Below are 22,818 nucleotides of genomic sequence, written 5' to 3' on the forward strand. Positions count from 1 at the left end.
AAGAATCAGAAAAACAGCAAAGATGTAATTTTCCCATAGTACAAAGAATCACTTGAGTGCTTTAATCTTACCTCCCGAAGAGGATCATTGAGCTCATTAAGAATGTTTTCCTCATCAAAGATCTTGCCTTGATAGCGGTGCTCATAGTAATCATGTATCTTCTGGCGCATTTCAGCAGGTAATTTGTGGAATGACATGTACTGTTCCACTTGTTTGTACTGTCAGGAGAAGAAAAGGAAGAATCATTTATCTCTCCAAATTTTTAATAATCTCAAGGCACTTACAAAATGAAAATTCATTCATGTATCCACTTATGCCTTACATATGTTTATAAAAATATATCAGAGGACCCTAACACAAAAACTAGCTAGTTTGGTATTACTGCTATTGAGTTGACAACAACATTGTTGAAAATAATGGAAACTGCCCCTTGTGATGATATTAGTATTCATATTAACATATAATTTTTGGAAGACAACCCCTCACACCTTGTCTTCCCTAGAATTCAGCTAAAAATGATAAGGCAGTGAGACACAGAAAGAGAAAACCCCTTCAAGACTCACAGATAAGTTAAAACTTGCAAGAAAATTGGTTTCTTATGCATACAATCTTCATTTTGTTTTTCTTCTTTCCTGCCCCCTCCCCCCTCTCCCCCCCCCATTAATTTGGCATTTTTAACTGTTTTAAATGAAAAAAATCAGTAAAGGCCTAATTAAGACCAGCATCCCTGTGGACCAATTAAATGAATTTATACTGTACATTCACTGCTTATGAACTAGTGGGTATATCCTTTAACTTGCATAACTGCAGGCTGTTCTATCTGCTGTAATTCAACTTAAATTTTGTTTTGCAATGTGGAAAAAAATTAGAAGAGGCCACATGTACAACATGCGTTCCCTAAAGAAGAAAGTAACTTTGCATGGGGTTGTTTAATAATATCTGATAGTATGTTAAGTCTGAGTTAAGGTCTGTACAGCTTTTTTTTTTGCACCCCGGAAGCAAGAATTATTCTCCCCATCCTTAAGAATTGAGATTTAAATTTGCTTGCCCTTCAGTGGTTTCTGCTCTGATACAGAAAAAAATATCCATCTATTCTGGGTGTGAATCAGACTTCTGGGACAGTCATAGTCTCACATAAACAAGATATTGCTAGTAAAGTTATTCTAGTAATCATTTCAGCTCATCTAGGTTTGGATTTAGGGGGAAGGAGTGGAGGTGAGATCCACATGTGGTCTATGTATCTGACAGTCCTGCGGCTGCTTTCATGTTTCTGCAGTTTCTCCAGAGCCAAAGAGAAGATGCTGTACTGTGTAGCTCTTGCTGTGTCCTCACGCAAGAATGATGCATGACAATTGTTGTAATGCACAGGTAGGGAACAGACACCGCCATGTACTGTAGCATGGGGCTGAACCACTCTACCCAATCTTATTTGTAATCTAGTATGCTTCAGCAATGATAATAAACAATAATCTTTGCTAATGTACATTAAATTGAGATACACAGGGTATAATGCAAGAGAATGGCAAAGGACTTTTTTTATCAGAATAACCTTGAGGAAGAGAACATTTATGCTAAAAGCAATTTGCTTTGCCAGCAGTTTACACTTTTCCCTTTCATTAGAGCTGTTATTTGAATAGGTGCTTTCTCCCAGACAGGCTAGTACTTTGCTCTACCACTGATTATGCTTATACATGAGAATTTTAGGGAAACAGAAAAAATAGAACTGGTAGGAATCTAGTGCTAATCACTTGTGTGTCATAAAATATTTCCATGTTAATAACTCACGGCATAATAGGGACATCTGCATATAAGCAACTTTTACATTTTGAATCTTCTACAACTATGAAGCTGAAGTCTCCCAGAAATATTTAACTGTCTAAAACTTCTCAGTGTCAAAATATCTGAGACTGTGAGTACACAGTGTATTATCATTCAGCAATAGAACTTTTTCTAACCATGTTCAGTGTGATTCTAACTCATATTCTGCATCATTCATGTTACTACTGTTCCCTTCTTGACATTGTGTCATAGTATTCACATGACGTGATCTGTCAAAACTTTTAACTTATTCTTGTCTTTCACTAATGCAGTCCAAGTCAAGATTAGCTTTTTATTTCTAGAATATTCTTCCAGCTCAGAAAAGGGAGGTTATTTATTGCAGTCTGCTATATGTCACTGGTAATACTAAGTGTTTGCCAGAACAGCTGTAAATGTAGTCTGTCACAATTCAATTGGGAAAAAAAAAAATAAAATAAAAAAATAAAAAAAATAAAGTACCCCAAATGGTTAGAAATATAGGTATTTTTACCATAAAACTTTCATTTGTTTAATTATCCTCACAAGAACAATGTAAATCACATAAAGAAACCTATGTTATTTTCTGGAAAAATCAGATGTCAAAAATATACATATTAAAATTCTCACAGGATTGCAAATATTCTTAATAAGTGTGTCAATTCATGAGATTACCATAGTATGTCTAAGTGGGATTTTATATCTAAAATAGATATAAAATAAAGAATTGTCAGTAAAATTAAATTTTGTCAAAACTTTGTATTTGGTTTGTATTTAAAAGAGTTGTAGGTGATCCTGAATCATCCATCAGATTTGACACTTGAATCACTCTCTTCATATGTGAATGGAATAATTTGTAATGACTTTTTGCATCACAGTGTATATTTTTCTTTCAAGACAGAGAATTCTGGTTGGCTTGTTAGTTTGTTTTAATTTGATTCATTCAGAGAACCAGTGGGAACAAATGTATTTCTGTAGCTTTTCTTAGATCTGTGTAAAAATGTTTCAGAGCCACAGACATTCCCTCAAACCTAACTTTGCGGGGCTTTTGGCCTTCCTTATGGCATGTGACAGCCACAGTCTATATTAAAAATATAGACAATTTTGTGAAAACTCTCTCTGTGAAATTCAAATTGCTGGATGTGGAAGAGAACTACATTTTACATGGAAGACAATTTAGTAAGGGATTCTCCATGTGCACATCTCCCCAGTAGACTCTGCTTTCCATGGGGATGACAAACAACTCATAAAACAGTGACAAACTACTTCTGACTTCAGTGGGAGAGAAATAGCACATCCTAGCACTACAGTAAAGCCTGAACTCGATGAAAACATGGGAAGACAAAGAAAAGCCATGGTAAAACTTTTAAAATGAGAACTTGTGTCATATTATTAAACCCAAGTATGAGATTATTTCAGAAATGTGGGTTCCACAGAGTTCTACGTTAAGGCCAGTTCACTTTAACATAAATGATCTGGCTGCAGAGCACAAACGCATACTATGTAAGTTTGTAGTTAACACTAAATTAGGAGGAGCTGTTGAGTTCATCGAGGGTCCGGGAGTTCCAAGAAGTCTTACAGAGTCTAACCAGGCAGACTACAGGGTTTGGCAACCACCAACAACATAAAGTTTAACAACTGCCATATTTTGCACCTCGTATATGTACAGACTGCGAGACAAGAGTAGCCTCACAGAAAGGGATCTGCAGTTACTGGTTGACAGCAAGTTGAATCTGAGTCTGCAGTGTGCCCTGGCAGTCCAATGGGCCAACCATACCCTGGGATGCACCATGCCCAGCACTGCCACCAGGTGAGAGGAGGGCTTGTCCCTTCTGCTCTGCATTGTGCAGTCTCACCTCCAGCACTGGGTGCACTTTTGGGTGTTGGTGAAAGGTTCCTGCTGAAATAGGCAAGAAGTAAATGGATTTCAAAGTTAAATACATATTTTCACTGAAAAACACTACCCATGAATAATTGCTTCTTGCTATTTCAACCATCAAAATATTCACGGGCTTCTTGTACACAGAAAATTTTTGCTTCTGTGTTCCTTCAGCCGATGATGAGAAGTACAGCTCTGATCACATGAAGTTCTACGTGGACTCAAATATAAAACTCTTTTTTGCTTCCTGCCAAAGGCCAAGGAGCAAAATGACATCTTTGTAATAACGATCTGCAAGTGAAGCAGAAACAATATTTCAAAATGAAGACAGTATCCGAATAAAGCCAATATCCAAATAAAACCATTGCAACAGAAACATAAATATTCATCTCTCATAAGGTATTTTAACATGTAAGTTGCGCCAGTTGCTGTCTTTTCTCTTACTATTTCATAATTATTGTTGACTCTTCTAGCTGAAAAGAAAAAGTCCTAAAAATCTCTACAGCTCATAGTTTATCCTTTCATATACTAAACCATAAAAAAATACAAAATACATGAATAGTATCAGTTAAAAACTGTGGAACATATTACATTCTTGGTGTACGTTTAGATATTAAGTATGTAGTTATGTAAAAGTACCTGGACTTACATGTACTGATTCACTCATGAGCTACTTCTATTCTTCTAAGGAATAAAAGTGCCAACATTTTTTGTCCAAAACGTCAGCACTCAGCAACTCTGATTTCTGACTAGTTTTTCAAGAAACCCAGGTCCCTGTACCTTCTATTGATGATAAGAGTTGAATGAAACCCTTTTGCAATCATCCTCAGCAATTTCCACCCTTCTCCTTGGAAAGCTTCTCCAGCTTTTACATATGATGTTTTTACAAATGACATATTTTACATTTTCATCTATAAAAATGTTTACATTCAGTTATCTTTCCTTTTATTACAAATGTAACCATGGCCACAGAACTACACTAATGAAATATTTTTAGCTTAATTTTTAAGTAGTGTGTAAGATCTCTAAGTAAAATGAATGACATACAGGCAGGCTAGAACGCAAACAACTAACAGTGGCAAAAAACAAAACAAGGAAAGAGTGCTTTACTCAGGTCCCATAAATCAATGAATATATTCCCTTATCTTTGCTAAACCTCACCTCAGCTGACTTGTATAAAAACATATCAGGCAATCTCAAAATAGACTTTCTCTATCAATTCTTTAAAAATGTTTTTCCAAAAAAGGTCACTGATCATTTAGATAGTTCTGAATTTTATTCTGAATTTCAGTCTAAATGTGTGCAAAGACAATTTAAACCAAATAATGCCTAAGAGAAATTCATCCAGCAGCTCTGAAAGTTCCTGTCCTGTCCTGTCCACATCATCTTTGAGCTTAAAGCTGCAGTTTGTACTAGTACATTGGATTACAATGGAGACCTTGGATTACAAAGCTCCAAATTTTATCCCACTACTAATAATTCACCTCTCAAAACTGAACTGATTATCTCTATAAGGTATGTTGATCTTTCTGTATAAGTATTTACAATTTTATATCATCTTAAGCTTTATAGAACTGTTAAACCCACATTGAGGATTGTTCCTGAGGGCATTATGCAAGCTTCATGACAACACCATTATTTTACGTATTTTTAAGTAGCTCCAGCATGATGAACTTGTAGTAGTATAAGAGAATGCAGAGGAAATTTTTGTCTTAAAATAGCTTTGCTATTGAGAGCAGAATGAGGTCTGCATACCCTAAAGCAAATCAGTTTTGTGTAGATGACAGGTTATGCTCTACTTAACAAGTGTCACACAGAAGATATCCCTGACACTTTTTGCATATACAAATACTTAAATAAGTTTCTTTGTACTCTAGTAGTACTTTCAAAACATCAAGCATATCAAAGGGCAGCAGATCTGCCTATAATCAAACATTTAACAGTAACTTAGAATTCCATAACTTAGACTGCTCACTTTCTGTGAAAAACGTGAGGTTAGTAGTGCGATATCTGTGTTCAGATTTCTAAAAGTAAAGAATCTGATTCAAAGCAACTGTTTGATTCCCTATTTTGAAAAGAGAGAGAGATAAGGAGGGGTAATTCATCTCATTCTGAAATTACTGTCTTGTAGGGATGGAATACATTCACCTTTTTCACGCTTATCTTTCCCTCTTTTTTGACTCTAGGGGAGGTCCTAATGACTAGCACTGATCAGTTGTTAGCTAAATTAGGTGAAAAGGTTTGTAACTCAGTAAAATATTTTCATGTCATCAACTGTAACTGTTCGTCTTAAAAAAGATTTCTTACAAAGATTTCTGTTGTGAAACATAGCATCTGATACGACAGAAAAAATACTAAGTGATTTTCCCTTATGGTTGTGCTTTTCAAATTTTAGACTTAAAAAAGAAAATTTAATAAATGTTCTTATCAGAAGATGAAAGTTAACGCTAAAGTGAGGCGCCAGTGAACCTTCTGTTATCAAATATCTTCAGAGGATTTTATATTTCTGCTTCCAATTGTAAATGGAAAAAGGACACAGATACGGTACATCGGAAGGGCAATAAATGAGGTTCTCTCTGAATCAACATAAGGCAAAGCTAATGAAATTCATAAGCCAAAACTTTACTGCATAAGAACTGACAAAATACAATCAACTACTGAGCTGTTTAATTTAATTTTATCAAAGCAATATAAATTAAAAAATTCTCATCTGTGAAACCATTGAGTATTTACTGGAACTGTGACTCAAATAGGTGTCAATTATTTTACTTCGCAGAGTATAACATTTCTTCACAACCAGGTCATTTTATAACCACAGAATGATAGAACAGTTTGGGTTGGAAGGAACCTTTAATAATGACTTCATTCCAGCCTTCCTGTAATGGGCTCCTGCAACCTCTCAGTAGATCAGGCTGCCCAGGGCCCCATCCAACCTGGCATTGAACGCCTCCAGGAATGGGGCATCCACATATTCTCTGGGCAGCCTGTGCCAATGCCTCACCACCTTCTGAGTAAAAACTTTCCACCTATCATCTGATTTAAATCTCTCCTCTTTTAGATTAAAACCATTCCCCCTTGTCCTATAACTATCAGATTTTATAAAGAGTTGGTCTCCCTCCAGATTCTAAGCTGGAAGGCAGCAATGAAGTCTTACTGCTGAAAGAAAGACATCAAGGCCCTGGAACATGTTCAGAGGAGGAATATGAAGCTGGTGAGGGGTCTGGAGCACAGGCCTTATGAGGAGCAGCTGAAGGAGCTGGGAATGTTCATCCTGGAGGAGACTCAGGGGAGACCTCATTGCCCTCTATAATTTCCTGAAGGGAGGTTGCAGTGAGCTGGGGGTTGGCCTCTTCTCTCGTGTCATAAGTGATAGGACTAGAGGGAATGGTTTCAGGCTGCAGTAGGGGAGATTCAGGCTGGACATTAGGAGGTATTACTTCTCAGAAAGGGTGGTCAGGCACTGGAATGGACTGCCTAGGGAGGTGGTGGAGTCACTGACCCTGGGGGTGTTTAAGGAATGGATGTTGTGTTGAGAGACATGGTTTAGTGGGAGTTATTGGTAATAGGTGAATGGTTTGACTGGGTGATCTTTTAGGTCTTTTCCAACCTTGGTGATTCTATGATTCTATGATTCTAACTCCATAACTGATTTCTGTATTAAAATAATAAAAGACATTAAGCTGTGGAGTAATGGGAAAGGAATGAGAAGAATTGTATAGATTATTAATGGATACTTAACAGATTTTCAGTTCCATTTTTTCTTCTCATGTTTGTTCTGAGAACCTGGTATTTTCCTCTCCTTTAACTCCTTAGTATTACACTGACTGCCAGCATTATTCCTGGCACACAGCAGTGCAGCGGAGGCAAAGTTCGTATTCCTGCTTAGAAAAGATTGGGAACCCTAATTTTGGCTCATACATTGTTTGTGGCAGTCTGTGGCAGTCTGGCAGTCTGGCAGCCTGGCCAGGGTCTGCCCTTACTGTGGGATGCTTCTACATGCACTTTTTCCAACTCCTACTGAGAATGATGCTGTCTCATCCTTGTAGGTCCTTTCCAACTCAGGATATTCTGTGATTCTGTGACTAATGAACCTGTCAGCTGGGTGATACAAGGTCTCCAAAGTTATATTCTCCCTTCAGTCATCACTCATTCGCCACCTGTGTTTATGACTTAATCCACAGCTAGAGAATCAAGTAATAATATTGTGGGTCAGTTACAATGGATTAGCTGTGTAAATGCCTCTCTCCTGGAAGTTCAATTACCAAGGAGTAGAATACAATAATCACTGATCAGATCACAACTATAGACAGAAATCCTACCTCAGTACCTTGTCACTTTGTGATCCTCATGTCATACAATATTAAGTCTAAGCTTTTACTTGCTGCACTTGGTTGAACACTGAACATTATTTGAGGATGGTAGACAGTTTCCATGTCCTTGGCAGAGGAATCATGCTTCCTAAACCAGGAATCAATAAACATTGTTCTATCACTTTTGAGGGCTACTGTTATCTGCGTATCTCATACTTTTAAAATATCATTTCATCCAAGCCTTCCCTGGGATTAGGGATCTAATAAAATCTGAGGTGGGGAAAAGGACAAAAGCTTTTGAATGCTGAAACATTCAAGGCCTAGATCCCTATCCATCTCTTGTTCTCTCTGACATATATAGAAGTAATGACATTTGTATCATAAAGCCTCCAATTTTTGTGCAGACCTTTGGACTACAGTGGCAGCTTATTTCATGAGGCAGGTAAACTTCAGATCTGTTCCAAGGCACAGGACATACTGCAGCTAAATACTTGGTCAAACTTGAAATGAGTATGAACTGCTAATCCTGTGGTGATTATCTCTGGTAACTACATGTACAAAAAAAAAACAAAACAAAAAAAAAAAAGATAACAAAAGAAAAAAAAAAAGAGTCAGCACAGATGATTCTCAAATGACCTGAAATCTGGTTGTATTCACAGAAGACCTCAAATGCTAATGCTGCAAATCAAGCATAAGTTTTCATATTTTAGAAGTAGCAAAGTAATTAGCGTGCCTGTTTACCACAGCCATTGAAAAACTGAATTCACTATGAATTCAGAGATACCTGTATCATCTTTCTTCACTGCCTCTCTAGTTAGCCTAAAGGTATTTTCACATTAAAAATAGGAACAACAACTATAAAAACCCACCACCTAGCCACATAGTTTATAATCACCAATAGATCAAAATAAAAATTAGGCTGAGGTATAGTGGGTTCATTTTTATAGCTCTTCATCATTGGTGGGAACTGAAATTATTTTGTTTAGCTTAAAACATCTGTTTATTATCTGTTTTTTCTCTAATTACCCCCTAAAGAGCACTGTTGCTTGCAAGAATGCTGTAAGCTGTCATTTTACTTCCATGTGGTAATTAAACATTTCCTTTCAATTCCCGCAAAGTACTCAATCTCTTATTATTGTTCTTTTCTATTAGTTTAATTGAGAAATTAATTGATAGTAAATTTTCTGAATAGGATTTGTTTCCTCATTCTGTTCCTTATCTTGCATAAATTTGTGTTTTTCTGTTCTAAAAAGCAGAGGGAAGGATCATGACAACCAAGCTCAGTTCCTTTCTTCACTTAGGCACTGACAGAACTTTGATTTAATGAAACAACTATTAAAGCCCTGAGGAATGAAAAGCAGAGCATTTCTTCTCCTTTCTGTTACAAGTGAAACTGTATCAAGTCTAAGGCAGATGATTTTCTTTCTTTAATGAGAAAAATATTGTACAGATGACAGCCTATTTAAAAATATCAGATATGCTGCAATGGACTTCACCAAAGCTGCCAGTTCTGAAGAGAAATTTAATACCTACACAGCCATCTCATAAAATTCTCCCTATCTTCTGAATAGTTTGGATATTTTTAAACTTTTCAATTTTCCTATATTGGAGAATACAAATAAATAAATAAATAAATAAATGTGTATTTTTATATATGTGTGTATATATATAGTGTATCTATCTATCTAAATATGTATGTATATATATGTGTGTATATATATATATACATAGTGTATTTATCTATATAGTGTAATATATATACACACACATATATACACATAACAATATATATATATAATGTACATATAGAGACAGTTTAACCATTCCTGGAGTGAAGGGAGATGGAACTTCTGCTGCATGGAAAGGAGTGTGGGATTAATCACTGCCATGTCATTTCTTCAGTACAGTGACATTCACAAACACCCCTTTGTGCCAGACTGGGTACCTGTCCTTGGGATAACTGTCCATAAGCACTGAACAAACACTTCTGGTCTCTTTGATACTGACTTTGGCCAAAGGGTGACAAGGATCATCTCGTTTCCTGTGACTGTTTCTTCTACTTTTTTAAATGCTCATTTCAGACACAGAGCTTCCCCCTGGCAAGTGCTTCACCTCACCCAAATGATCCCACAATAATGAAGCATGGCGTAATACAATCCAGCATGTTCTACAATGTTTTTAGCAAAATCTGCATGCTTAATTGATTAGCATCTTCCACATAGGAAATCCTTTTATTGCAATAAGTAATTTGAAGCAGTAATTAAAAAAAGGAATTAAAAAAAAAGAAAAGACTAATTATGTTGAAATTATGTTACATTATATCTACTGTTATATAGTTGTAATGAAAAGAAAAGAATAATGTTTTATTAGTACCATGATTGTTACATCTGCTTGATGTTGTGCCAGCATGTATGTGGGTAGCAGCACCAACATGAGTAAGACAGAAACATTGACATGATGCAGCTGCTGATACTGAAAATTCTGGCTTTGATAAGACTTTTGGCTTGCCAGGCTTTTTGTATTAATTAGGAGAAAATTCAAATTTATCAACAAGAAATTGCTTTTTAAATGCTATTTCAAATTTATCATGCACAGGAAGGACTGTCCAAAGCCTTAGTGAGAGACAAAGGAGATACTTCAGTGAACAAAGATTGTCCAGTTGCTTGGTTACAGGATGCAGCACCCCTTCATCTCACAGCAGGGTCTTCAAAATGAGGAAATGGCTTTTCTAGGCTGGGCACCTGTGTGTGTGACAGAGGATACCCTTTTTCTTCCTAGTGATGGAAATGAGATGTAGGCAGCCACATTTCACCTTGATTTTCCAGTACATTATAATCACTTAGACAGAAACTAGGATGTGGGAAACACTGCCAGAGACTCATGCTACAGAGTTTCTGCTATTAAGTAAGAAGACCGAATACAGGCATCAGCTGTAACTACTCCACCTCTGTGTTGATATTTAGCACAAAAATGCTTGAGACAATTACAGACAGACAGCTTCAGCACTGATTATCTTTAAGAACCTACAGAAACACTGAGAATGCCAAAAACTACTACTCCAAGCAGATGGCCTCCATAATAATATTACTCCCTTGTGATCTATTCATCTACTGATAAAACATATAACCATCCTGCGTATCTTATTTGAGCATACAGCTTGTCACCACATGATGTAAAGAGTCCTTTTGTACACAAAAATGAACTGAAGATGAAAATGCATTCTTTAAGCTCATCTTCTGTGATCTTTCAGCCTAACCTCAGTCGCTGGTGCTGACACACAATATCACCTGGAATACGTGATTCTGAGCTGTCAGTAACATGCAGCGAATTTGCGCTATCAAACATTGTTAATGAGCTCTTTGCATCTATTGCATTTTCCAAATAAACAAATTGGTGGCATTACTTTCAGAGCATATGCCCTTATGCACCTGATGGCTGCAGGGGAAACCAGTGAGACACAGCATGTTTCTCCTTCTATTACAAAAATTATGGAATTTACTTGCTAGGTAGAAAAAAAGAAACTTACTAAGACTCATTAAGATTTAATAATAATTCACTACTAAGAGTGAAAGTGATACCTAAGAGATCTTAAAAAATTTCGGGGACAGCAAAGTCAGTGGGGTTCAGTCCCCGAAGAACATATCCTAATATATCTTGCCACTTGATGGAGGTGACTTCTGCCCTCTACTCTGCCCTGTGAAGCTACATCTGGTGTGCTGAAGTCCTGGAGCTTCAGGTTACAGGAAAGACGGGGAGAGATTCTTTATCAGGGACTACTTTTACCAATGGTAATAACTTTAAGCAAAAAAAAAAAAAATAAAAAAAATAGCAATATTAGGAAGCAGTTCCTCTCTATGACCAGTTCCTGCCTATGGTGAGGCACACACACAAGCAGCCAAAAGGAGTTCTGGATGCTGCACCGCTGTGTTCAAAGCCCTAGGGAGCCTGATGTATCATGAGGTGATAAAGTTAGAGGTTAGAACTAGATGACCTGCAAGATTTCTTCCACCCCTAACCATTCTGTGATTTGATTATTTTAATGTAAATTATAGCTTTCTCCAAGCAAATAAACTAACAGTATATCTGACATTTCTGGTAGTGGAGGAATAATTCAACACATTAACTGAATTCACATTTTAAAAAGGCAAAGTTCTTAATAATAGAGGGTTGCCTCCCACACGTCTATGGAGATTTAACTCTCAAACAAATGACAATATATTTTTGTGCTGATGATTTTAGCAGAAATACCCAGAGAAAGTGTTTTATTCAATATAGATGGGATGGTGCAAAGGTAAATTCAGAAAGCTGTAACTACAGAGCAGAAATAATTGAAATTTCAAATAATACTTCTTTTTTTTCTCCTTTATTCTACAATATTAAGGTAAGAACTGGAGATGTTAGACAAAGGTGTAAAACATCTTCAAGAGTCTATGACAAAATATGAAAGTTGTGAAAAGCTAGCAAAGGGTACTGAAAAAAGTCATAGGCAGCTCTAAACTAAAAGAACAAAGTAATTTTTTTAAATTGTTTTATTTTTTAATAAATTTGATTTAGAAAATGAATGTCCATTTCAGACCATGTAATGCATTTTTAGGAAATCTTTGCTAAGTATCAGAAATTTTAGCAAAGGTTTCCTCGATTTTAGACTAGAATAAAATAGCTTTTTCCTCAATAACTAGGAATTTGCATGAATGGCTCTCAGTGGGATATCCTTCAGAGGCTGTTTCATATATGCAATTGATAATTTCAGTTCATTGTCACATTGAGCTACCATCACATTCAGTCATCAGACATGTCGTCTAGACCATGAAGTTCTGTACAATGACAATGAAACAGTAGGAAAACCCTCCCACGAGAACAGCAGTGCATGCAGGGTGTGTGAAAAACACAGGCTGCTGAGACAAGAAAAGGATTTTAATTTCTGTTCTTCTTAACTGAACAGGAAGAAGCTGGAAGAATTCTGAGTGTTTTAAAAAAAGTATACTAGCAGTCATGAGTATGAAGAAATCTGTAAAATTAGTATTTTAAGGAATTTAACAAGACTTTTAAGCAAATATGTGTACAGATGTATAAATTTTTAATTTATTTTAATTATTTCACTTGTGCCACAAGCAAAGTTCCTTTGCTCTTTCTTTTCATGGAATACTGAATTAAAAAAAATACAAAAAATATCCACTCTGAAGTTATCATTCTGTTTTAAGTTTTTGCTTTTACAATCTTCTTGTCAAATTGGTATGTTTTAAGTCTGAATAGATGGTGAACGACCTTTTTGAGAAGACATATCCAAATATACGCTCTGTAGTTTCAGATCCTGAGAAATGCAGAAAAAGAATGTTGCTTAGGCTAAAATTCAAGTGTTAGATAAGAATCTTGCTATAAATAATAAATGTATATAACATCTGTAGTAATTTAGGGATTTTAGGGGCTAAAGCAGCAGCAAAAAAACAAATAAACAAACAACAACAACAACAACAAACAAAACCAAAAACAAAACAAACAAACAAAAAAACAACACCAAAGCTTGTGATTCCTTCTGTGTTCCATGTTTGATACTGACGTTTTCTTAAATGGATTGCCAGCATAGAAATCCTTATAATCACCCGTTATTGTATATTATGTAAGTTATAAAGTTAAATTCTGTTTTTAACAAGTTGTTGCCTTTAGCAATGGTGCTAAGTGCAAAGCCAAATCATTTCTAAGATGAAATCCCTTCAGCCATTGTGGATAGAAAGACAGTTAATTTTCACAGTCTGCCACAAAATTATTACCTATTCTGTTCATAACTGTATCACAGATTTAAATGTCACATGCAATGGGGCATGCACCTCATATTAATGGATATGCCACAGAACAAAGCTATCACAATTCACTTTTTTTTTTCCCCTTTATTCATGCTTTGTCACATTATTCTAGGTAATTATACCACTGTACCCTCCCGCAGGAAGCTCTCACTTCCTCGGCATAAGTGGCACAGCATTCTCCAGAAGAACAAAAACTTTATTTTTCTTTCATGGCAAGACTGGTGGAGGGTTTACTCAGGGCACTACCTTCTCTAAACCCCACAAAAATTAATAGCTTCTAGAGATGGTTTTGAGGAAAATTAGGAAAAATATTCTCTGCCAGATGCAAAAACTGGATTGGGGGTAAACTGAGATAGTGATAGACTAAGAAACTATAAAAGATAGGAAAAGACAGCTAAAGTAAAAAACAAACAACCAAACAAAAACCAAACCAAAACAAAAAACCTTCAATTATTTTTAAAAAGGGGGGGGGGAGGTGAGGGGGGGGAGGGAGGGAATATTTAGAATTTTTATTCAAAGTCTCAAGCAGGGGACAAGACGATGTTTTCCTGTTGTCCTAAATAATTTCTGGTTCCAAAACCGTACAGCCAGCTTACACTTGTTATCTTCCCCAGTCAATAACACTAAGCCAAAAAACCATGTTCTTAAATATTTTGGAAACAGAAATTTAAAATATGACCTTTCAGTAGTAAAGAATTATATTTTCATTTACTGAGTCACATATAGGTTTTGTTTTATTGCTCCACTGCCTTTCAGTCACAGTTACTCACTGATTTTTATAGCCTTACTCTAAAATCAATGACTTGATATAGCCCATGAGAGTTTTTAATCTTTTAATCTTTTTTGCCCATTTTTATAGTTCTCTTATTTCCTTTCACTTTTTTTTTTTTTTTAATTTTTATTTTTTTAATATTATTATTTTTTTTTTTCCTAACATATCTGTCTGATCGGGAAATACTGTTCTCTGTCTTACAGGTCCACCTGATGGACCAGGAACTATCAACTGCTGTAATATCTCTGTACATGCAACCCAAAAGCTCACCTCCCTCTGAACAAGTTTGCTGGTATCAGCTCACTTTGACAATCGGGTTGATCCATCTCATATAGCTCTGGGCAGCTTGGTCTGGTTTTTGGCAAACTTCCACACAGCAGGGGGGTTGAAAATATAAGAGCACTGTGGTCCTTTTCAACCCAGGCCATTCTATCATTCTATGATTCTATGATCTCAGCTCTCATTTTATTGGCAATGTCCTCTTAGAGAAGCTGCTCTTGCTCAAAGTAAGTGGAGGAAGCAAAGGCAGAAACCAAGTCTCTCATCTTTCTTTCTGCCCCCCAAAATGGAGAACATAACGAATCATTTCTGAATTTCTTCCAAACAAGGTCGTGTACTGTCTGATCTTAGGCTTTTCTGAGCATAGGCCCATCCAATCCAATGCCCATCCATAAATCCTCCACTGTAAGCTCCCTAAAATATGCCAAAAGCCTCTCCCAGATCTTCCCCCTCTTCATCCCCTTTCTTTCCTCACTCTGCATCTCCTTGGGCTCCTGCTACTTTCAGATTCATTACTCTTTGTAGGCATGATATAGGTAAAAGTCACACATGCCCTATTACTTCTGTTACACTGATCAAACCTCTCTTTCTCCAGTCTGCTCAATTTGCTTTTGCATCAGCTTTTTAGGCTGCCTCTGGTGGGGCTTGTACTCCTTGATGGGGTGAGGCCCATGTTCACCTTTTGATACTGCCCAGAGGAGGTCTGAAAAACTCTTGATGCTCTGCATCAATGTAGACACCTAGGCTCTTACTAGCATGTTTTCTGCAGATCAGAAGTGAAAAAAAGGTCTAAGCAATAAAAATAAATAAATAAATAAATAGATAGATAGATAAATAAATAAATAAAAAGTTGAAAAAGGATGAGGAGAGATCTTCAAATGTGAGAATGAACGCCACTGAACTCCAATTGATAGCTCTAACCAGAAGTGCAATAAGTAATGCTCAAAGAACCTGCTGTCTTCATTTTTCTTTTAAATATAGCTGAATGTTGTCTTTGAAACTGATATGCCTATGGTAAAGAAAGTCAGTAAAGCAGTATTTTTTTCTAGGAGACCATACAGATACTCATGTGGAAATGACATTTTCCTAACCCCAAACCATACAATGGTAGCTCATAGCATCATGCATTTTTATGAAGAGATCTGCTTTTGTCATGCTTTTCGTAAATACTTAGTGTTTAGCTTACAGAAACTTGCAGGACAAAGCCTAGTACAACTTAGGAAAATATTGGAATAAACACATTTTACTACTGTATTTATTATTGAGTGTGTACTTTAATTTTGTGAAAGTTACTCAGCACTTGGAAAGGAATACGATAATTTAGCACATAATACAATGGAAAAGACATTACAAGACAGTCTTTTGCTGAGAACAGGTTTCAGTCCTACTGCTACCCCATACACCCCACAGACTTTATACATTTGTATTTATTGTCTTAGTTATCCAAATAATTATGTTTTTAAGGAAGATATTTTAATTTCTCAGGCTTCATAAAAAAGAGTGTTGTTGGAAGAGAACTGAAGAGAATTATCATGTAGGAGTCAAGATAAAATCAATCAGTCTTTCCTCCCTCTCTAGCAAAGCAAAGCAAACAAATATTCATAACAAGGACTATTTTCTCAGTCATATTAAGCAACATGAAGTGTTATTTCCTTCTGCAAATGCAGGAAACAAGCACTGAATCATAGAACTGATTGAATTAGAATGGCCTCTTCTATAACAAGTTCCCTTCTAACAGAAATTTTGAAAAACATAAGTTTCTTGTAATTTGTTTCCTTTAACAAAAAAATAAAAAAAATTAAAAAAATAAACCTATGATAATTGTTGAGGTTAGTGAGATCAGGATGTTTGTTAAGTCTGTCTTTAGAATTACGTCATGTCTTCACACTAATTTTATATAGTCATCATGAACAGGGCTTAAATTGTAACGAGCTTGCTCTGCATTTTCAAATGGAAAGCTGTTAGAAACCTAATCCATAATGCAAGACAGCAGAACACTTTATAGGTAAATTACCCACAACATAGCAATAAATCAAAGGAAGTCCCATCTGTCATTTTAGAAGCAGTGGGAGTCTATTACATCTTGGCACAGGTATGATGCAGCCGGATGGATAGCACTTGGCTTGCATGGGAAGTGCTACAGGGAGGAATCAGTCACCTTTTTAAAGACACAATGCACAAATAACCAACTCCATCACCCCAGCAAGACTGACTGCAACAAGAAGCCAAATCACAAGAACAGTGTACCAGAACAAGGCAGGAGAGCAGTGTGGTAAGGGCATTCTAACTGATTCATAATCTTCTCCTAACGCCTTACTATTCAGTTGCACTTGAAAAGATAAAAAAATACTTATTTTGTTATTGCAGTGTTGTTAAAAGGTGAGTAACTTCTGATCTTTGTTTAGGGAGAGAAGGAATAGTTTTTTCCTTACTTGGTGTGATAATGTCTATTGTTCTTTCATACTTGAAAGGCAAGGAATGTTAAAGTCAAGTTAAATAATCACAGTTATACACAACAAAAATTCAAAGTAATGATTACAAATGAAAATTAATGTAATGAAATGATGGAAAGAGAAAGCTGGCAAAGGCCCTATCCTGACACAACTACCATTGTTATATTCAACAAATAAACATCTCCCTGTGCAGTCCTCACCAGCCCTTGAATTCCAGTGGCTCCATTTACAAATTCCTTTAGACATCAGAAAGTTCACAGTGATCTTCATTATGTGTCAATATGTTTAAAAGAATGCACACAAATTAAATACATTAATTAACACATTTACGAGTACATGCATGTTCTTTAGAATAACAGTTGCTCCTTTTGAAACTGAATGTCTCAGGTTGTGTGTTTTTTTCCCAAATGGCACCCAAAGGTTTTTCCCCCTTCAGAATATTTTGTATTTTGTCTTTTAATAACTCAGCACTTTCTACAAGGATCAGTAAGACTCACAGAGGAAAGAGTACTGTATCCATTCAGCAGCTTTTCATCTGACGATTGCAAAAACAGCACAAGATGACATAATGAGTCAGAAATAAACCAGAACTTTCACACTCTTTTTTTAACTTGTAGGCTCCCTGGACTTTCAAATAAAATCATAAGAGTTATAACTACCATAATTAAACCACTGACATTGGCTCAGATGACGATTCTCAGTTATTTCTAAATAGTTAAAGAAAAAAATGACTTTTCAACTTCTCAGTGTTACAGTATCTCTGTTTTTGCACAGTCAATATAAGGATGTGAGACTACAGGAAATTTTAGAAACTATTGTACTTCATAATGTGCACCTCAAAAATGGTCCACTATTTAAAATACTTCACTGTAGCAGAGCTAAGTATAAGTCACTGCAAATAATAATAATAAATAATAATAATAAATAATAAATTTTAAAAATCTTTGTAAAATGTGGGCTGAGAAAGTTAAAATACAGACTGATATTAAGTGACAAGATTTCACTTTGGTTCCAATTTTATTTACTTGTAAAACCTGATGATACTACAGGTTGAAGTAAATCATCCCTCATTCTCCAAAATAAATGGTTCCTCCAGGGTTGCATGTGTACTGTGGCACAACTGCACAGAAAATGTAAGATTTATCTGCAGAATTGCTCACCTGCTCCAGCACTGTGAACACGATATGACCTAGTGTTAAAATAATGCTTTATAAGTGGAAATATGCTGTTTTCAGGCGTTGTAAAAACTGCCAATAATGCCAGAAAAGAAGGGACTCTTTTTTTTTTTTTTTTTTTTTTTTTTTTTTTTTTTTAATAATATGAATAGCTACTGAAGTAGCAAATCAGTATTTCATATTTCATGAGAAACTCTGTCAACAGATCCAGGAGTTATACGCTAAAACTCACATACTTCCAGTTCAACTGGGTGTCAAGCTTGCCTCTTTGTATTTTGTGCATCTGCCTAATACCAGAAGTTAGTAAAAGTCTAGATAAATGGTGATGTGGTCCTGTTTGTTGTAGCTCTTCCTCTTCTATGTGTTTGCACTTTTTAATACTCTAGAACTATCACTTTTTTAAGCTCCTGCAGAAATCTGTATGATTTGGATACCTACAGATATTTAAGGTTTTCCGGAAAAGTCTTCCAGCTTTACTAATGAGTATGTCGAGGTGTTGTTCCACCTTGATTTTAAGCACAGAGTGCTTAAAACAAGAAAACAAGGCAGAACAATCTGCTTCTCTTCATAAGAATATGCAGAAGAACTAGCAGTGAAGTGAATACTGACCAAATCCTGATGGCAGAGCCAGTTCATTGCCTTTAGCCCTGCACACTACAATAACTGCACAGAAAAAAAGCACAGCTCTCTGCCCAAGCATTTGAGATATTTTCCTGAGAAAACATTTTGTCCCCGCTACCAGCACCATTTGTGGATTTTTTGGCAGCCAGACATTATAAGATCCATAGAAGTGGTGGGAGAATCAATCAGTTACTCCCAGGGAGCCATAGTCATTTGCCCTAAAACTGCAGGCACAGCAAACTTTCCATTCCTCTCAGCAAAGCAATGTTGTTTGAGCTGTGAGGAGTCTCCTTTCTCCATTTCTTTCCATCTGCTGCTCCTCGCCCCAGCACAAGCAGCCTGGAGGACTTCTGCTTGAAATGCTCAGGTGCAGGTCAGCTCTGAATCTACTTCCTCATTTCCAGGACTGTCCTCTGCCCCAGGCGCTGCCGAGGCAGAGGAATCAGCGCCATCTGCTCTTCTGGCTGTCTCATTCAAGGTTGCCCCTCTTCTTTACTATGTAAGTTAGGAGCTCAGATGCCAAGGTGCTTGAGCAAGTGCTGCAGTTCATGGAGGAAGGGGAAAACTGGAAATACAGTTCAGCAAGTGCTACTTTAACTTGCAAGCCCAAGAGCTTGCTTGATCTTGAAAGTACACATCAAGTCTCTTACCCCATACACTTCAAGGAGAATTTAGATATCCAGACTGGCACAGTGAGAGGCAGACTTGAGAGGCTGATGCAAGGCATTGTGCTGCACAACCTAAAGCTATCCTCCTGTAATAACCCTGTTATTCATTTGTGAATGTCTGTTTGTATTCATGAAGAGAAAATTTAAAATGAGCAACCTATGCATCAAATCATGATGCTATGTTTGAACACCCAACATGAATTACTAAGTTGCTTTTAAATTATCTTGCAAGTTCTGCATTTTCTCTGTAAAAATGCAATTTTCTCTTTGGACTGGACTAACTTGACTGAAAATACGCTAAAATATCATAAATTAATAGAGAAGATAAAAGCATATTAATAAAGGGGTAGAAAAAGACATCATTTGGGATGTCTGCGATCAGTGTCAAGCCTAGAAATCTTTCATCTCTGTAATAATGATTTAAAATTTCTTCTCAAGACTAAGACAGTAGCAATTGTATGGAGCCAGCTGTTGTTTATTTTATCATTATTTCCCATGTAACTAATATAGTTGGTTTCCATACTTTTTTTTGCCTCTTTACTACTTGCAACAGGTAAAATCACTTAATCTCTTTGGTTCTGCTTTTTTATTATTTCTGAAACCCTGTGACAAATAGATAAAAATCAGAATATACATAGTGAGAAATGAAAATGGATGAAAATATGAAAAATACATAATAAAAAAGGATATGGTAGCCCATAGCTGTCCTTTTATAAAGCCAATTTCAAAATTTTTATGAATACAAGATATAGTGTATGCTATTATAAATCTTATTTCTATTTTCTTGTTGAGACTTTGTATATGGGTAGTTTATGGCCACAAACAGACTGAAAAAATATTAACCAATACTTATATCAAACAATCAAGATTATTCAATGATATCCAGAGCACTAGGTGGACATTTTCCTATTAAAAACTGCCGGTGTCCACAGGAACAAGTATTTTATTAATGGTCTTCACTTCCTTGTCCAGTAACTGCTTAGTTGGCCACTTTGTTTTACAATATTTGGTTAAAAATATTCATACATTTCTTCTTCTTTCATATAAATTTTGCCTTCAGAAAGAAAAACATCTTTGAGATGTGGTAGTTTCCAAGATTTTATAAAATGAGAAGAGAGTTTGCTACTCAAAAAATTATTTGTATTTACTACTGCATACATCCTAATGTAAGACTGTTTGTCTCTTCATAAGGAATGATAAGTCAGGTTGAGTCTATCTGGCTCCAAAATGTCTTATTCCTAGGTCAGACTTTGGATCAGACTCATGGAAACCAAGTTCTGATATACGTATTTTAGATATTTTTTCTTTGATAATGATAATGATTTCCTTTCTCTTCAGCAGAACACTCTGAAATCCTATCTTTTTTGCAGTAAATCTTGGTGTGTGATTTTATTGTCCACTTTCTCTAATTGCTGTTAAATTCCACCGAAAAATTATGTCTTTGGCTCATCTCAGTAAACATGTGGGAGCAATGTTTACTTTCTTACCATACTTTGATTTCTCTCTGCACGCAGTGCTTGGCAACCAGTCAAATTCTTAGCTAGTGCTGGTTTGATGCTGTTTGACATATCTGGCTTTATTAAAACTCTCTTATTTTTCTGTGTTTATTTCTTCCATTTTGAATTGTACCAGTTCTAGATTTCAATGCCCTAAGCTTTGGAAGAATCTAGAGGAGGAAGATTTGCTGTCTCGGCAAATCCATCATCTTCTTGTAATGTAAAAACAAGGAGACTTCTCCTTCCATTATTTAGATCAAATGCCATTTTAGTAGAAAACAGTCAAAAAAATGAAAGAAAACAAACAAACAAACAAACAACAACAAAAAAAACCAAAAAAACACCACAGGATCTTTTTCTTCATCTCTGGTATCATTTTATGTTGCCTAGCAATTCACATTAATTTCCTTATTTTCTGTATTTTTTAAAAGCTACAATGAAGCAAAGTAATAGAGAATCTTGTGTACACCAAACTTAGTTTAATGTAATTACTTTCATTTAAATAAATCCCTCTCTCATGATTTTTCCAATTTTTGAATTTCAAGAGAAAGAAAAAGCAATGCATAAGACAAAAAGAGCTGTGTGTAGATGTATATAAACACACACACATATAAATACTGAAACCTGTGGCTGAACATTTAATTTTCCTTTCCTCAAGTCCCTGATAGTGAAATATAAGCTGTGTTATTTTAGAAAAATATACTGTCAAAATAGATAGCACAAACTGATCTTTGAAATACCCACTTATCTAGCTTACAGAGTAAAGAGAAGACATACAATATTCTTTAGCAGCTAGTAGTAATGGTTCTATAATTCTTAGACTATAAAGTTTATTTCAGAATATATAGTATTAAGCTATGATAAAGCAGTGGATGAGAATACACACGTCAGTACAGTTGTTATAGTTGATAATATATATATGATTTAAGGGCTTCAGAAGTCAGCAGAAATATTCTTTAATTAAGACATCTTTTAGACTATAATAACTGACATACAAATGGCTTCCAGAAAGACAGAGAAACATTTTCTAAAGCATGAACTTTCTGGCTCATTTTTTTTATTCCTAATTGTCAGTGCCATGTTATACTCTTGCTTCTGATGTCAAGTATCAACAAAGTAGAAAAAAAAAGAAGAATGTAAAATGTTGAAAATTTTGGGAAGTGAAAAATGCTATACATTTCTGTGGCAAAGTTTAACAAAGACTGCTGACTAAGTTTTAATTCATGAGCAATACTGATGGAAGGTAGACGGTTGGACTAGATAATGTTAAAGGTCTTTTCCAACTTTAATGTGTCCATGATTTTATGATTCTATGATTAATTTACACAAAATATTCAGATGATTTACTTAACATCATTTAAAATATAATAACATATTTTCACATGTTCTGTATTTCTGTAGCTCAAGACATTGTGATATCATGCAGCAGCCAGGAAAGTCAGAGGATAATGACTTGTTTCCTGCACCTGCGTATGTGTATACGTGTGTATTTATGCTGACTAATCTCTACTGAAACTGTATTTATACTAGCTCTTGGGTTTACTTTTGTGCCTCTTTTTTATAGGTACTT

The 22,818-nt window shown here is 35.7% G+C and overlaps 1 protein-coding gene across 2 annotated transcripts in view; it reads right to left on the reverse strand.

The window, feature by feature from the left end:
- The window catches only part of HCN1 (hyperpolarization activated cyclic nucleotide gated potassium channel 1), a 186,911-nt gene that overhangs the window by 41,391 nt on the left and 122,702 nt on the right, over positions 1 to 22,818 (reverse strand). For both annotated transcript variants that reach the window (XM_085529418.1, XM_085529419.1), the window contains one exon: positions 72 to 218. In XM_085529418.1, the coding sequence (XP_085385544.1) occupies positions 72 to 218 (147 nt within the window). The remainder of the gene's footprint in view (positions 1 to 71; positions 219 to 22,818) is intronic.

This window comes from Coturnix japonica, chromosome Z (assembly GCF_054131305.1).
Source record: "Coturnix japonica strain WE chromosome Z, WE-NBRP24, whole genome shotgun sequence".
Taxonomy (NCBI): Eukaryota; Metazoa; Chordata; class Aves; order Galliformes; family Phasianidae; genus Coturnix; species Coturnix japonica.